This window comes from Tachypleus tridentatus, chromosome 7 (genome assembly GCF_004210375.1).
Source record: "Tachypleus tridentatus isolate NWPU-2018 chromosome 7, ASM421037v1, whole genome shotgun sequence".
Classification (NCBI taxonomy): domain Eukaryota; kingdom Metazoa; phylum Arthropoda; class Merostomata; order Xiphosura; family Limulidae; genus Tachypleus; species Tachypleus tridentatus.
In genome coordinates this window covers 40380644-40398480 of record NC_134831.1, presented here as the reverse complement: position 1 = coordinate 40398480, position 17837 = coordinate 40380644, and the positions used below count along the sequence as shown (strand labels likewise).

Here is a 17837-nt window from a genome sequence, read left to right as displayed (position 1 = left end):
GATGTAGCGAAACTTCATAAATTTTAACATCAAAATATCTGATATATTATCATAATTTATTGCTACTCACTTTATAATGAATATAGAGTTGTGGTCCGATAATAACACCAGTCACTCTGCTGTTTGGTTTAAATTGGCCACATAAGTTATTGTGGAGCCCCAGTTTTTTGTTGTTTTTTTTTTTATTAAGACTATATCAGAAGTGTGGAAATATTTATAGTCTTTCTGAAATTTAAAATGTTAAAGAAATCTCTATGTACTTTACGTACTATATGTTTTTCAGCATTTAATACTTATTTAACAATTATTTTGTTTGATCATAGGGAGACTTCAATTTATATGGTGTTCATCCATTTTACATGAACGTTGAAGAAGATGGAAATGCCCATGGTGTCTTTCTGTTAAATAGCAACGCTATGGGTAAGTTGTCTTAACAATAGACAGACTTTCTGCCAAATAGCAACACTATGATTAGGTTGTCGTTGCTAGAGACGGACTTTCTATTAAATAGCAACAATATGGGCAGGTTTTCTTAGACATACAGATAGATAGAGAGCAGTCTAGATAGATAGATATAATGTGTATAGGCAGACAGACAAACATATAACTAGGTAATTAGATACACAGACAGGCAAATGCATAGAAGGTAAAGTATATATGAATAGACAAATAGAAAAATTGATGGACATACAGATAGCTAAGTAGTTATATATACAGATAGTTAACTAACTAGATATGTATATAGAAAGACAGACATACAAATCAACAGATGGGTAGACAGATATACAGATCAACACAGAGATCTTGTTAGGTAGATAAAAGTTAAGTAGACAGACAAGCACATACATAACTAGATAGATAGATAGACACACTGAATTTTTAAAAGATAAAAGTTAAATAGACAGACATACAAGCATATACTTTTTTTTATTAAAACAACCAAACCAGTTTTACAATGAAATAAAAACGTGTCCATCCATTACACTATTCACATGAACAGTTTATCACCAACATCTATAAATAATAATTACATTTAACATAAATTTAAAATGTATGATATTTTATTATAACAATTTCTTTAACGATATTTGATAACCTCAGAAGTAATAGTTATAAAAGGTTGAACTAATACTGAATAGTTTTATTAAAACATTCAAGCTGTTGCATTGTACAATTCAGTATTAGTTCAACCTTTTATAACTATTACTTCTGAGGTTATCAAATATCGTTAAAGAAATTGTTATATTAAAATATCATACATTTTAAATTTATGTTAAATGTTTAATAAAACTATTCAGTATTAGTTCAACCTTTTATAACTATTACTTCTGAGGTTATCAAATATCGTTAAAGAAATTGTTATATTAAAACAACCAAACCAGTTTTACAATGAAATAAAAACGTGTCCATCCATTACACTATTCACATGAACAGTTTATCACCAACATCTATAAATAATCATTACATTTAACATAAATTTAAAATGTATGATATTTTAATATAACAATTTCTTTAACGATATTTGATAACCTCAGAAGTAATAGTTATAAAAGGTTGAACTAATACTGAATAGTTTTATTAAAACATTCAAGCTGTTGCATTGTACAATTCAGTCACAACATTAAATACTATTTATCATACAATAACTTTTAAAATTATAAGTAAAGATATATATACTTATCACTCAGAAGGGCCCTGCATGGCCAGGTGATTAAGGCGCTCGACTCGTAATCCGAGAGTCGTGGGTTCAAATTCCTGTCACACCAAACATGATCGCCCTTTCAGCCGTGGGAACGCTATAAGTGACGGTCAATCCCACTATTCATTGGTAAAAGAGTAAACCAAAAGTTAGCGGTGGGTGATGATAACTAGCTGCCTTCTCTCTAGTTTTACACTGCTAAATTAGGGACGGCTAGCATAGATATCCCTCGTGTAGCTTTGCGCGAAATTCAAAACAAACAAACACACAGAAAGGGAAGAAAATGAATAAATTATTGAAAAAGATGAAATTTCACAATATTTCGAACTATAATAAATCACTGGTGTCCTTGAATTCATTTTTTAAAAATAATTCTAATTCACCATTTTGTTGGGCTCACACATTTTCTGATATAATTTGTGACTTCAATCTATTATTGAAGTGACGTTATAGTTTTTTTAATTATTTGAAGATACAGAACATATTTATTTATTTTTAATCTCGCACCAGTAATTGTATATAATACTCGTTCTTATAATATAATGATGAAATTATACACCTTAGTAAATTAAAATATATTATAACATAATAAACACAAATAACCTTACGATTCATATGTTCTTCCCAGAATTATAACTTAAAAATCATGTCTAACAAAAGTTCATTTGTAATACATTCAAAATACGTAAGCCAGTTGTTACCTATCATAGTATTATAATAAGAACATAATTCTTTTTCAATCACATTATTCGTCTTAACCATAGTGGGTTAGGTAATGCATCATATACATGTCGCTATTGTATACCCACGTCACGTTTTTCTGCCCAACTTCTATACATATTACATCTCATAAACATTTCAGTAACTTAGAATAACAGTTATTAATCAAATTATTTTATTTTATTTTTACTAAATTACTGTACAAAGTTTTAGTCTCCTGTTCTGCTATTGGTGATTCTAAACCAGATGTATTACCTTGTTTATTATTAGTTAATCCTATAGGGTTAACAACGTGTTTAAACTGTATTGTAATCGCAGTCACTAACCGTTTCAAGCAGTCTCCATTTTCATCGTCGTGTAATTGTGATGACAAGTTTAACCTTGTGTTTTTCCATCTATTTCTTTCCTTATTTACAATATCTGATATTGTTATCACGTTATTTATCAACCACTAATAATAACGACCTGTATCATCTAATAAATAAGAATTTAAGAAAACGGGTTCATTAAGGACAATTAGAACAGAATAGTTTTGAATTTTCCTTCTTATGTTAACACTACCCTATCTTTTTAAATCACAACTGTAAAATAATGCTAACTTTCTTCGTGATTCGGCCCGGCATAGCCAGGTGGTTAGGACGCTTGACTCGTGATCTGAGAGTTGCGGGTTCAAACCTCCGTCATATCAAACGTGCTTCCCCTTTCAGCCGTGAAGGTGTTATAATGTGACGGTCAGTCCCACTATTCGTTGGTAAAAGAGTAGCCCAAGAGTTGGCATAGGTGGTGATGACTGGTTGACATCTCTCTGGTCTTCCACTGCTAAATTTGAGAGGACTAGCACAGATATCACGCATGTAGCTTTGCACGAAATTCAAAGCAAACAAACCATATGATCCTTTAAAAAGAAATGAAAGAATATCATGCCTGTTTAAAAATAATTTCACTTGTAATGCAGTTGGATAAACTGGCTGCCTTATATAATATACGTTCGAAGTAACAAATCCGAAAAATAATTAGTTAATATTTCAAGAACATAAGATTTAATTCACCTCCTAAAAATAGTAAAGTATTTTTACTCACCCAATGAAATTTCCTCCAAATGAATTATGTAAACTTGTTTTGAAAATTAGTTATCAAATTCGTAGGTGGTTCTAACACCTGAAATCTGTGTCAGTAATAATTTGATTAAGAATTAATATTTTCCTTTAATGATAAAAAACAGTTTAAAACGCTTCCAGACTGTAATACGCTTACTACATTTATCTTTCAATTTATCCCAATTTCTCTGAATCCATATCAAATGATTTTCTACATACACTCCAAATATTTTTATTTCTTGATTCAACTACTTATAGCCTATTTTATTTTCTGTTCGTGTTTTCCAAGCGCTAGACCGTAAGCCATGGGATTTTTGTCGTTAAACTTTGATTCTGAATATGCTTCAAATTTGTTTATTGTATTTGGAATAATATTAAGTTTTAACTCCTGTCCAATATAAATCTTTATATAATCAGATACTAGAACAAGTCTTTGATGATGAATATAACTTAATATTGATAAACTAATTTTCTTGCTCAAGTTATAAAGAAAAGGTTCAAGTTGTTAATCTGCATAAACAACCACTTATTGGATCTCTTTTTTTTTTCTTCTTAAACCTCTTCTGAAAGGAATAGCTGAAGTTGAAACCAACCTACGAATTACATAAAATATGGTATTTTTATATATTGCCTCAGCTACCTTTGTAATATTTCTACCAAAACCAAATTTTCTAAGTCTCTTTTTGAAATAATAATGATTTATAAAGTCAAAGGCTTTTTTAAGATCGAAGTTTACAATAGCTAAACGTTCGTTATTTTGATTAGCGAGATTTATCATATCACAAGTAACATGTATAATAAACATGGATCTGGAACTGAGTAAATCTGACCATCTTGACTTATAACAGATTTCGTTCTCTTTGTTGTGACTTCCAAAATAATTTATAATCAGTACATAAACATAGTACTGGTCGTCAGTTTTTTAATTCTCTCACATCTCTGTTTTTAGGTGTTAACTTTATTACTGCTTTTCTCATACTTCTAGAACATTTACCTGTCTCTCTAGAGATCCATTAGAACCTTCTAGTAGACAAATTTTAATTTTAGGCCGCAGGTTTGCTGACCATTAAACCGTTATGCCATTAGTTCCTGGGGACTTGTCTTTAGCTGATGATTGGTTTATAACAGTTGTTTCTGATGTTGTCAATGGAGTATCAAGTGACCATTTTACAATTTTAGTAACCTCGGTAAACCTTCAGAGAAAGAATCTTTAATTTCATTTACCGTTTCTTCTAAATACAGTCTCTCATAAAAATCAATAATTATATAATTTATTTCATATGAATTCCGAGTTATCCAATCAGCTTTCCGTGTACGAGGTGTTTGTTATAATCGAAACAAAATAAGGTAAAAGGTATCAGTTTATCTGATTCTTTGGATTCGCTCACAAATCTCACAGTTCTTTCAAAGTACGTAAGAGACATATTACACTATGTAACACAAATTTTGTTCCTGGATAGTATGTGTTATTTCTTAATTGCTTATGTTGTAAAAGTACAGAAAATGGCCATTATTCTCTTCAAACTTTGCTTTTGTGAGCTGGATAACGAAATTTAGAAATTAATCTATTTTCTATGTAAAAACGGGAAAATTTGCACATTTTCATTTACATAAGGTCTGAATAAAACAACATATGAATCAAGATTTACATGTATTTATACTAAAGTTATACAAAAATGTTTAGAAGTGAGTAGTTTTTCGAGATTTGCGACTGTAATGTAAATCACTTTCACGTATCGGCCCACAAATATAGTCTCCCATCATGTTTTCGTTATATACTTTCAGGTCACAAAAGCAGAGTTTGAAAAGAAAAATAGGTCTTTTCCATTTACTTAGACATAAGCAATCGGGTAATAACACTTTCTGCCCAGGAACAAGAAAAAGTAAAAATTTTGTTACATAGTGTTATCGGTATGGAATAACTGAGAAAAATAGATTTTTATACGCTGTGTCTCTCGCTTCTTTTTTTTAATCAGATTTTATATGAAATAATTTTGCATGTGTGTGTGTTTTTCTTCTAGCAAAACCACATCGGGCTATCTGCTGAGCCCACCGAGAAGAATCGAACCCCTGATTTTAGCGTTTTTAATTTAGCATGTAATTTGATTACTCCTTTTAAACGATTTCACAGCGCTTTAACGTTTTTAATGTTTTTATTTATTTATTTGTGTGAAAATCTGTTATAATTAGGTTAATTTCATTTACATATTTGGTATTTTCCATAAATTTATTATTAAAATGCCAATAACCGTAATCTTTCTAATTCCTACTCAATACCTCTGTATATGGAACAACTACTGCTGTGTGATCAGAAAGGAATGCATTTATATACACAACTACTGCTGTGTGATCAGAAAGGAATGCATTTATATACACAACTACTGCTGTGTGATCAGAAAGGAATGCATTTATATACACAACTACTGCTGTGTGATCAGAAAGGAATGCATTTATATACGACTGTCCGAAAATTCTTGTTGACGTAATAGAATTAATAAATAACTTATCCGATCTGGCTTTTAATACAATGCCTTCTCTTTGTGCGGCACAAGTATATTTCTTCTCTTGGGGATAAAGATATTGAAGAACACTGATAAAACCAACCTGATTTAACATATCCTTTAATATATTAACTATGTGAAATGTATGTCTCCCGAAAGTATACAACCTAATTCTGTATTTAATGTTGCATTAAAATCTTCAGCTGAAATACCAAATCATAGTTTTTGTATTTCATTCAACTGTTTTCAGTATAATCTAAACATTCATGCGCTTTATCGTCGTATGATGGTGGATATTTGTTTAGTAAATGTAAATTAAATATTTTGATTTTATCTATACACACAAAGTATCATTTTTATACTCTGAGATAAGTATCATTTCACTCCCACATGACTTATGTTAAGCAATCAGTACGTCAGATCCATGCTGTTGCATAGTAGAGGAATGAATTACAGTTCCAATTATTCCCTAATAAAGATTACCTGTCTGCATGAATATTTGTTTATTGAAATACAATAACTTGTGCATTATGACGCATAATATTATTTTTAACATCTAATTCACATCTGTAGAGCAGCCTCTAACGTTTTCTATAATAATAATTGCCATAACTGAATGAGGGGTTATAATGTAAATTTAACATTACAAATACATAAATTTAGATTAAATTAGCAACTTTTCACTTAATCTTTTAGATAAATAATATATTATTTTCCTTCTATTTACATTATTCTGATATTTTTCACTTACATTATGTTCTGTATTTGGTGTACTAATCCTGTTGTCTGTGAACTTCAGAGTCACTTCTGATTTTTAGACGATCCCTTAACTTTCTTTTCAAAATTTAAAATTCTTGATTTTCATAACGGACGTTTAAAAATTTCATTGTCCCTCTGTATTGAAATATTTTAAATCATCACTTTCATTTTTCTTTGAATCATTACACAGACTATTGTCATTTTGTTTTAAATTAATTTGTGAAAGAGATTCGGTTATAAAACCTTTCGTATTAAACTTTTATTAAAATAAACTGCACTTGCAAACTCTCTTTATTAACCTGAAGATGACCTTAGAAGGTCAAAACGTTGTTCTGTACTATATTTTAATAAAAGTTTTAATACCCATACCAGCCGTCTTGAGATAGATTTTCATTTCAAGTGGTTTTCTCGTCATCACGTAAAACATTTTGTATTGATTCGGTTTTGTTCATCAGTCTCTACCCTTTCTTATAAATCAGTTATACTAATTATTGTGTTACGATTTTCTTGGTCTATGTTATTTCTCTTTTTTATAATAATTTGTTGTTCATTTGCGTCAGTTAAATCTCATGAAGCTTCCATTGTTTCCTTCATTACACTATTTTCAGTGATTTCATTTGGTTCTGTTTGTTTGGTTTTGTATTTGAGAAAAAAGCTACACAAAGGACTATCCGTGCTCTGCCCACTAAGGGTATCGAAACCCGGTTTCTAGCAGTATATGTCCGCAGACATTCCGCTGTGCCACGACGGGGCCATTTGATTCATCATTCCTTAACTTTTCCTCTAAATCAGTCATATCAAATTTCTCGATGTCTTTTATTTTTCACCTCTTTCGTAACAGTTTGATTTGTCTTGTTCTAATTGAACTTCTATCGTTTTTTTTCGTAACACTGTCTTCTCCAGTCATTTCAGTTAGTTGGTTCTATACTTTATTTTTCTAATATAGTATTAACCGTAAGTCGTTCGTTTTATTCTTTCCGACAAGGTTGTACATGTGTATCTGTTGTTTCTATATGGTGTTGACCATCTCTATTAGTATCAAGTAATCTCAGCACAGTCTTCGTGTGTCACGTCTTCATAATTGGAATTAACAAATACCAGTTCTTCATGTTCCTTTAACTAAGGCCATTATTATTTAACAAAGTTCCATTTTGACGTGTCTTTGTCCTTAATGGTTGAGCATAGCTTGACCCTAAACCGGAAGAGTTAGTAATTTATTTAAACATACATGAAAACTTCATTTGCACAATTTTTTCAAATTACACAATATTAAATAACTTAAAGTTTAACAACACTTTACAAGCACTTAGAATGTTAATAAAGTAATGCTACAAATTTTAAACACTCGCACAAAAGTTGTTTAAAAACTCGCAACTCAATAAATTTATTTCAGACTAAATTTAAGTAGTTTTCCAAATAGATAGACAAGTAAAAGTTAAATAGACAGACAGATAAATAGATAGTTAGCTAGTTAGATAGACAGAAAATAGAATAGATATAGAACTGTTTGGTTAACAATTTGATTTGGTGTAAATGATAGATGGATAACTATTTCGTTTTTGAAAATTTTCGTTTGTTTTACAGACGTGCTTCTTCAACCGTATCCTGCCATAACATTTCGTACTATCGGCGGCATCTTGGATTTCTTTGTTTTCCTTGGGCCGACACCAGAGGATGTTGTTCGCCAGTACATGCAGGTAAACTAAGTTCAGCTATTGTTCTGAACGAAGTGTCATGGTAAGATAAACAGTGTTAAGTCTGTGTTTGTAAACTAAAACACTGATTAACTTACATGCTGACACATAAAATTGAGTGTAGTTTTTGAATCTTTATATTTCGTTTTTTATTTGTAGTTGAGCACAAAGTTACGCAGTGGGCTGTATGTACTCTGCACGTTGCGTATATCAGTAAACCAACTTTTAGCATTGTAAGCCCTCAGATTAATTGCTGAACCAACAGAGTGCGGCACTGTGTTGTCTGAGAAGGAAAACAGTGGTCTTTCAGAAAATGTGTTTGTTTGTTTGTAATTAAGCACAAAGCTACATAACTGGCCATCTGTGCTTTGCCCACCAGGGGTACCGAAACCTGATTTCTGGCGTTGTAACTCCGAAGACATAGCGACGTGTTATCAGGCAGATCATTAACTGAGATATGTCTGGTAAATAAAAAGATAAGTTGTAATAGTTTTGTTATCATCTTGGTAGTTACGTAAAGAAAAACGTTATTATTAACAGAACTGTGAGACTACAGATCACCTTTATATAACCAACTGACAGTTACTTTGGTAACCTTAAATTATGTCTCTGCTCTTCTGACTTTGGGGCCATTAGTATATTATAAGAGTGATTGTAAAATCTCACTATTTGGTCTGACAAGAGTAGTCCAAAAGTTGTCGGTTCTTGGTGTTGACTAGCTTCTTTCTCTCTCTCTCTCTAGTTGTTTGGGTATATAAGTTTGTATACCCAGGAGGGTCAGGTACACTAGACCTCTTTCTCCTTCCTTTTCATTGTTAGAGTGGACTTGTTAGTATATTTAAAGTTAATACATGAGGGCCAGAGTGATGAACATTACTCAGGTCCTTTTCAAGGCAATGTCCATGTATATTGTACTCTCAGATTACCTAAGTCTAGATCATAAGGACCTGTTTTATTTTAGGCACTAGTGTATATATATATATATTATTATTATGTTTATTGCTATTTTTACTGATTTTTTATATTAATTTTAATTAAATATCTAATGTATAAATATATCAGGGAGAGGTGTTTAGGTCTCTCTTCATCATATATACAATACCTGTCTAGTTCGCATAACAGCTCATTTTTTTCCAATTTTTATCGAAATGTTTTATTGTACTATGTAGAAGTCTATATGGTATTGTTTCTATATTAGCGTATTTGTGCATGAATTTTGAAGAAGTGGTTTTTGGTACTCTATATTCTGTTGTAATTAATGTATTTTGTAATGATTGTAATTTGGTTTGCAGTTGTTTTTTACTTACGTTAATCCATGCAAGAGCTGCATAATCTAACTACTGGTGTTATATATGTTTTGTATATTTTAAGGATGTTTGAAGGTGTTGTTCCATAATTTTTACCAGTTAGATTCCTAGCATAGTTTATTCTTCGCCAAATTTTAGTTTTTATGTTATTTACATGTTATGTCCACGTAAGTTTAGAATCATATGTTAGTCCTAAAAATTTTGCAGATGTAGCAGTTTGGACAAACTCTCCGTTCATGTAGATCTGCGGTTGAACTTTTTGATGTTTCGTTGATTTTGAAAATATCACTAGTTGTGTTTTTGCTGTGTTTATTTTGATTCTATATTTTTGACAGTATTCACTTATTCTGTTTAGTTGCGGTTGTATGTTAGTGGTTGTTATTTCTGGTGTTAGGGCACTTTTCCAAATTGCTACATCATCGGCGAACTGTGATGAGTATCCATGATTTGAGTTTTTAAGTGGCATATTATTCACATGCATTGATAAAAAGAATAGGACTAACCATTCCTCCTTGAGGGACGTCAGCTTTTGGAATGAAGAACTCAGAAAAGTTCCCTCTACGTTACCTCTGCATTTTCTATTTTCCAAAAAGTTAGGTAACCAGCGAATAATTCCACGCTGTAGTCCCATTTCATTCATTCGGAACCGAAGACTCTGCCATACAGTGTCGAATGCTTTCTCGATATCGAGGAAGCAAGCGACAGTGCATTCTTTTTTATTAAAGCTATTTATTATCGTTTCAGTTAACCTAATTAAATAATCTGTTGTTTGTCTAAATTTTCTAAATCCGTTTTGTTCTTCAGGTAATTTTGAAGTAATCTCCTAAGATGTGGAGAATCTATTACTTATTATTCGTTCAAGAATTTTACCTACACAGCTGGTCAGACTGATTGGTCGATGACTATTTGACTAGCTTCCTTCCCTCTAATCTGCCACTTCAAAACTAGGGAGGGTTAGCACAGATAGCCCTCTGTTAGTTTTTGCGCTAAATTCAGCAAAGGAAAAAAACAAATAAAAACAAACTTTTGACTATATTTTCACGCCATTGCTTTATAAAGAGTATTACGTTAATGAAAGCGTCTTTTGACCATTTTTTTTACGCTAAAACTTTTTGTTCGTAATGACAGCTCTAAACAACTTGTTCACGGGTTTATTATGTGTGTTCTGATCAAACTTCACTCAGATATTCATGATTTTTAAACGGCCGTGTCTCAGGTTTTTTGTGCTTTTTGTAAAAACTGAATTTGACTCAGGTCTTTGTCTTAAGATTATGTGGTTTATGATTCGTTAAAAAGGATTTCATGTGAAATTTGTCATGGTGCTCATAATCGATTCTGTATTAGGCCTGAATAATACATTTGAGCAGCAAAGCTTATTGCTAGAAAGTATTTATTATAATTGGACCTCTTTAGAAGTAGCACGTAAAACGTTAAAAGTTTTGGTTTCGTTTCAGATCTCTGTTGGTACGTGTGATAAAATCACTCTATTGGCTAGAGAGCTTACAGTGTAAAAGTTTTGAGTTAAATCCACACAGTGACTACGCAAGCACAAATAGCAGTGTTGTGCTTAGCTAAAAATAAAAATAAGTGAAGTTTCATATTGTCCATCAAAATGGGTTTGTGTGTGTGACTGTGTGTATGTTTGAACTCTTTTGAGTTTAATTAAAATGAAGGAATAATTTGTAATTTACAGTTTGCAAAGTTTTATTTATGGATAAAAGAAGTAATTTGTTTTAAGATTTTTTTTACTTTTCAAAAAATACTCTACATTTTTATAACTTCACCTAGCATCGTCAGGTGGATATGGATACAATTTTATGATAAAAAAAACATTAAGACCCTCTAGGATCATGAAAAAACCGACCCCTCTGGGCATCGCAACAAATTTTGAAACATTATGTTCCAGAAGGCGCTGATTGATAGAAATAAACTACTTGTCTTTACTATTCAGAACCTTTTTTTCAGATTTGAAATCCATGAAGTATGAAAAAAGATACAGCTGTAATAGCAGTAATGGATTTAGAGGTTTAAGCGTTTCCATATTCTTCAAAATCAATATTATACACCTTATTTTCCTCTAATCTAATTCTATTTTGACCTCTCATGTCACTTATCCTTCCCATTACTCCACTTTCAGCATCAATCCTTATTTTCCAGTTAATGTTATTTGCTTTATTCAAGCACGAATCTGAAGGTAAGTAAAATCTACAAACACCACAGGTGAAGCAGTCTTCTTCCTATGTTCCTGGGACTTTACAAATTTCTATGAGTATATTTTCTCAAACAGAAAAATAAGCTTTTTAAATGTTTAATTGGATTACGGTTACGTACTTCAGGTCTTCAATCCGTTTTTTGGCTCTGACGTTTTTTTCCCTAATTTTAGGTCTGTTCTTGACGATCGGTGGTCATTAAAAAATCTTCTTTTGGATTTTCCAAAGTTAAAATCACAGGCAGAGAATATAATGTGCATAGTTTTCCTCATTAAAAAAAACGAAAATTTTAGCAGAATTTTGGTTTAACGTTATATTCATTTTAATTTTCCCTTATTTAACACTAGTAATTTGTTTCTTTTTACTTTGTTGCCTAGCAGTATAATGTTCTTCTTGACATTATAACACATCATTCAGTTGTATCCACCTGAGACGATAGGTTAACCTAAAGAAAGAGTGTTACTCGGAAATTAAAATGTTTTAAAAACGTTTTTTTTTATATAGACAAAACCTTAGATCTTAAGTTATTTTGGGTTTCAGATTATTGGATTCCCTATGTTTCCACCATACTGGAGTTTGGGATACCAGCTTTCGAGATGGGGTTACAATAATCTTTCTGAAGTGACCGAAGTATCTCAACGCACCATAAATGCTAGCATACCCTACGTGAGTAACACTAGAAAGAGTTTATATTATAATATCTATAGGGTTCCGAACTCTTTTAAAGGGCGTAACTGGACATCTTTGGTTTTTTGTGTGCTGATAAGCCTTAAATAGAACAATCAAAGAACACATTAGATTTTTAAGTCACAGATTGTATTTCAGTTTCACTTTTGGTGAAAAAGGGAAGAAATCCATAGCATATATATACTATAGAAATAGTCTAGTTGTATAACTCTTCATCTCATAACACTATATGTGTAAAAACAGCTCGTTTGGGTTGAGAAAATTTTTCACGTAGAGGAGCGAACAACGTTTCGACCTTATTCGGTCATCGTCAGGCTCACAAAGAAAGAAAGAGGTAACTGACCGGAAGCTGACCACATGTTTGAAAGGGGTTGTGTAACTAAGTGTCGGAATGTAGAGGGCGTGCTTAGATGTTTGAATATATAATTTTATATCATTTATTTTAATATTATTATTTATTATATCATTTTTAATATAGGTATAAAGGTGTTCCTTTGTATTGGTTTATTTTGGGATTGAATTGTTGTATAAGTAAGGCTTCTTTAATTTTGTGTTTGTTTATGTTCGTTTCTGTATTTAGTATTTTAGTGTTTTCTATGGTTACGTTATGTTTATTTGACTTGCAGTGTTCGAAAACGTGTAAAGGTGACTTTTTATGTTCTTTGAATCTGGTTTCCATTTTTCTACTTGTTTCTCCAATATAGAAGTCGTGGCAGTTATCACATTGCATTTTATAAATAATGTTGGTGTGGTGTTTGTCAGTGTAGTATTTTGAAGTATAGACCTCAGTTTTGTGCCTGATTTTTGAATAAATTTGGTATTAACTGGAATGTCATATTTTGTTACTAGTTTTTGCCATATGTTGGTTATTTTTCTGTTGATATCGGGTAGAAATGGTGTACAGCAGTATATGGTTTCGTGATTTATTGATTCTTGAGATATATTTACTTTTGTTGGTTGATTTTGCTTTTTGTCTTGGTGTGTGCGTATAATGTTTTCTACGGTTTGTGGAGGAAACATTGATGTTGATGAAGTATTGTTTTATTTTGTCTATTTCATCGTTAATTTTACCTGGTGAGCATTGTTTTATGGCTGTGTTTATTTGGTTTCTTAGTATGTTGAGGTTTTGTTTTGTTTCATGTGCTGAGCCCCAAGGAATGTATAGTCCAGTATGGGTGATTTTTCGGTGGATTTCTGTTTCAAATTGTGTGTTGGTTCTTGTAATTTTGAAATTAAGAAATGATATTTGATTGCTTTCTTCCTGTTCACATGTGAAGTTAATGTTGGGATGTGTAGAGTTCACGTGATTGGGAAAATTAATTGTGTTCTGTAGATGTGAATCCCGCAATCGTGTCGTCTACATATCTGTACCAGTATAGTGGTGACTGTAATGTTGTGTTAATTGCTTGTGTTTCAACTTGTGTCTTAAAAAATTGCCTAGAACTGGTGATACTTGGTTGCCCATGCTTAGGCCATTTGTTTGTATATAGTTGTGGTTGTTGAACATGAAGTTTGTCTTCATCGTGGTGAATTCTATGAGGGTAGCTAATTGGTTGCTGGGAATGTCAAAAGATGGGTTACGGTCTCGGATATAGAGTTCTAAGGCTATCTTGCAGGCTTCAGCGGTTGGAACTTCTGAAAAGAGGGATATAACATCGAAACTGGCCATTAAGTCTTTATGATTAAGTTGATTAAGAGTAGACTTGAAATTAAAAGAGTCATTGATAAATGAGCTGGCTGATGTTACATATTTGGAGAATGCCCATGCTATGTATTTACCAGGATTGTAATTAAACGATTCATATGTGGACATTGTTGGTCATAATGGACAATCTGGTTTATGAGGTTTAGGGATGCCGTATATTTGTAGTGTGTGTGAGTCGGTTTTACGTAGGTAAGAATAAAGTGTTGGTGAAATTGTGTTGGCTTTTTTCATTTTTAGTAGTATTTTGTTTAGTTGCGTTTCGTGTGTCTGTTAGATTTGTGTGTATTGGTTTAAATTTGTTAGTGTCTGATAGAATGTTCTTCATTTTTGGATGTATTCATTCGTGTTCATTATGACTATAGCGTTTCCTTTATTTGCTTTTAGATACTTCAGTATAGAATCCGAAACGTTGTGTCCTTTTCTTTCAACAGGCAGTACCAGACCACTAAAGTTTTCATACCTATCAGGAATAAGTTAATGTTTGTGAGATATCAATAATAAAACTAATTTAGTAACAGTGTGAAGTGCATAAAAAAATATTTATTTTAACTTTTATTTCATAAGGATGTTAAAATTGAGAGGGCACTGACTTATCTCTATGCAATAAATATAAAGTTAAGATTAAACAATTCATTTTCTGGTAATTAGGGCGATAGGACAACCATATTAAACACACTAAAATTTGTCGCGTTTTGTAGATACAAACAAGAGAGAATCCTCAATAGTCCGGCTGTAATTATATCTCAAATTGGTCAAGACGTTGAGCTATGAAGTAAAAATTTGTACTTGAAAAAAACACACACCAAAAACTCAGAGCCATTCTATGAGCCATTATTTCACATAATTAATGAGTAGTTGGATAATATTTTTCAAAGTCGATACTTTAGTTTTGTAAATATGATTATACTTTTTTTGATAGAAGTGAAATTTGGCCAATTGTCTTGTATTGGAATTTGTAGTTATATTTGGTTTTTGTTTCTGTCTAATCCAGCGGTACGTTTGATGTCAGAAATTCGGAACTCATTCCCAGAACTAGACACAACACAGATAAACATTGTATATCATTGCACAAAAAACAACCATTACCAAATAAACAAGTGTTTGTATATTCATAGTGATAGTTAAAAATTCACAAGTTAGTTTCGTATACCATCGAACAATTAGAAATCAAACAAATGGTTTGACATTCGACCTTATAACAAAATTTCACATTCTAGTTTCATATTCGTTAGTACAAATTGTTTGAACTAAAGATTGTTGGTTTTAAGTTAAGCACGCAGCAGCACAATGGATATCGAGATCTAGTTTCTAGCAGTATAAGTCCGCAGACACACCGTTGTGTCATTGGAGAGACTTGAACTAAAAATCAAGTGTTGCGATATTCACAATGGTTATTAATAATTCATTTATTAGATTCGTATTCAACGGAAAAAAACGTTTGGAAAATTATGTAGACTTACAGAAGTTTAACTTTAATGTATGGTATTATTTTGTTGTATTGTCTCTATGCTGAGTTTATCAATATTTGAAAATTTGATAGCATTAACTGAATAAGTTTTATTATCTTGATTATTTTTAATTATATCCATTTTCTTCACCAGGATGTCCAGTTTTTTGATATTGACTACATGGAAGAGAAAAAGGATTTTACTTTAGACGAAAATAACTTTGAAAATCTGCCTGATTTCATTAAAGATTTTCAAAAGAAAGGAAGAAGAGTAGTAATCATTTTGGTAAGGTTATGTTAATAATCATATAGGTCAGTGGTCAGCAACCTATGGCCCGCCATAAGTTAACTTCACCTTTGTGACCCATGAGTGGATAATCACTGTCCAGTTCAAATTTCTCAGCTACGTGAGAAGAATGAAGATATTAAAGGTTACAGAGAATTTTAAGATCAATATTCAAGCTGGTCCATCTATTAATTTGGTTTCTTGTTTGTAAATAAACATACACATTTAAATGTATGTAGCGGTATTAACAATTATATGATTATCACTGACCCAAAACAGTACTAAATTTTTCAAAAAATAAAAAGTTCTTCACCCATGGGAAAAAACAACAACTGATAATAATAGGTAATATATTTAACGTAAATATATTATCTGTTATTATCTTCTCAGTCCTTTTACGTCTATCACTCCTTCCTTCAATGTTGTCATTTTGTAACCTTAATTCCATTCAGGTTTCATCGGGCACTGGTCAAGTAGAATATTCGGTGCCTGACTAGTTAAAGTGGGTTTTCTCGGGGTACACCCATCCCCTTCTCCCTCCGTTATACAGGCATAAGATATATAGATCCCCGCCTTTTTGAAGGACCATAAATCCAATAGGTGCGTTTGGTTTTGAGTTTGACTACAATAAGAAGAAATTCGTTTTAGGCATACCTTTCTTGGTTTTTTTCTAACTAATATCTGAACCGGTGAAGTCACACGTCAGCCAATTCAACATCTCTTCCCTCATGTTCAAATTTCATGATGTTCCAAATATATCCTTACGTCTGTTAGCATGTGTGGAGCAAAGGGAAAAAAGTCCATTTCTGAGCGCCTCTGGTTTTCTTTCGAATTTTCTAGTAAACCCCGGGTGATCTTAAACCGAAAAACATACCAAGAAAAATTATGTTTTTATCAATCCTTATGACAATTTAGAATATCTGTGTATTTTGATTGTACTTTTAAAATTCGTTTTTAATTAAATTCTGTTTTGTTTTTCTGCATCACTTTTACAATGTTCGCTAAACATAAAGTACAACATAGGATACATCTCTCTTTACTTCTATCTTTAATTTGATTGACGTGTACAGGTTACAGATAAATGTTGCTAACAGTGAAAGACTGGACTGATGAAACTCTACATTATAATCACTAAAGTGAGAACATTAGAATAATCTAATATTATTATCGCAAGTTAATATTAATGCTTTATTAACGTGTTCTTGGTATACATCAAGTGCTTTTTTTCTCAATACTTTCAGGATCCAGCCATTCCTAGTAATCATACCCTGAAGGGAAAATACCCACCTCTTGATAAAGGATTATCTAAGGATATATTTATAAAACTGAATGGTTCGATACTGGAGGGAGAGGTAACTCTTTTTGTTATTATAAGAGAAATACTTTGTCTCTTTGGAATTAATAAGGGACTGTCTTAGGGTTCTTGGCAGGAGCGCCATTTCAGAATTAAATAGGAGGTACTCTATTTAAAGATCAGGTGACTAACTCCACTGAATGGTTCTTAGATTTTTAAAATGTAAAAATCATAATTTTTCAGAGCATTTGCTTCACTTATTTCTTCTACTACTTAACATGCCCAGCATGGCCAGGTGGGTTAAGGCGTTCGACTCGTAATCTGAGGGTCGCGGGTTCGAATCCTGGTCGCACCAAACATGCTCGCCCTTTCAGCCGGAGGGGCGTTATAATGTGATAGTCGTTGGTAAAAGAGTAGCCCAAGAGTTGACG

At 31.9% G+C, this 17837-nt stretch overlaps 1 protein-coding gene across 2 annotated transcripts in view; it reads left to right on the top strand.

Annotated features, from left to right (window-relative positions):
- Positions 1 to 17837, top strand: part of LOC143255501 (sucrase-isomaltase, intestinal-like) — a 59965-nt gene that overhangs the window by 20006 nt on the left and 22122 nt on the right. For both annotated transcript variants that reach the window (XM_076511255.1, XM_076511256.1), the window contains 5 exons: positions 324 to 420; positions 8361 to 8473; positions 12528 to 12653; positions 15981 to 16112; positions 17354 to 17464. In XM_076511255.1, coding sequence (XP_076367370.1) covers positions 324 to 420; positions 8361 to 8473; positions 12528 to 12653; positions 15981 to 16112; positions 17354 to 17464 — 579 coding nt within the window. The remainder of the gene's footprint in view (positions 1 to 323; positions 421 to 8360; positions 8474 to 12527; positions 12654 to 15980; positions 16113 to 17353; positions 17465 to 17837) is intronic.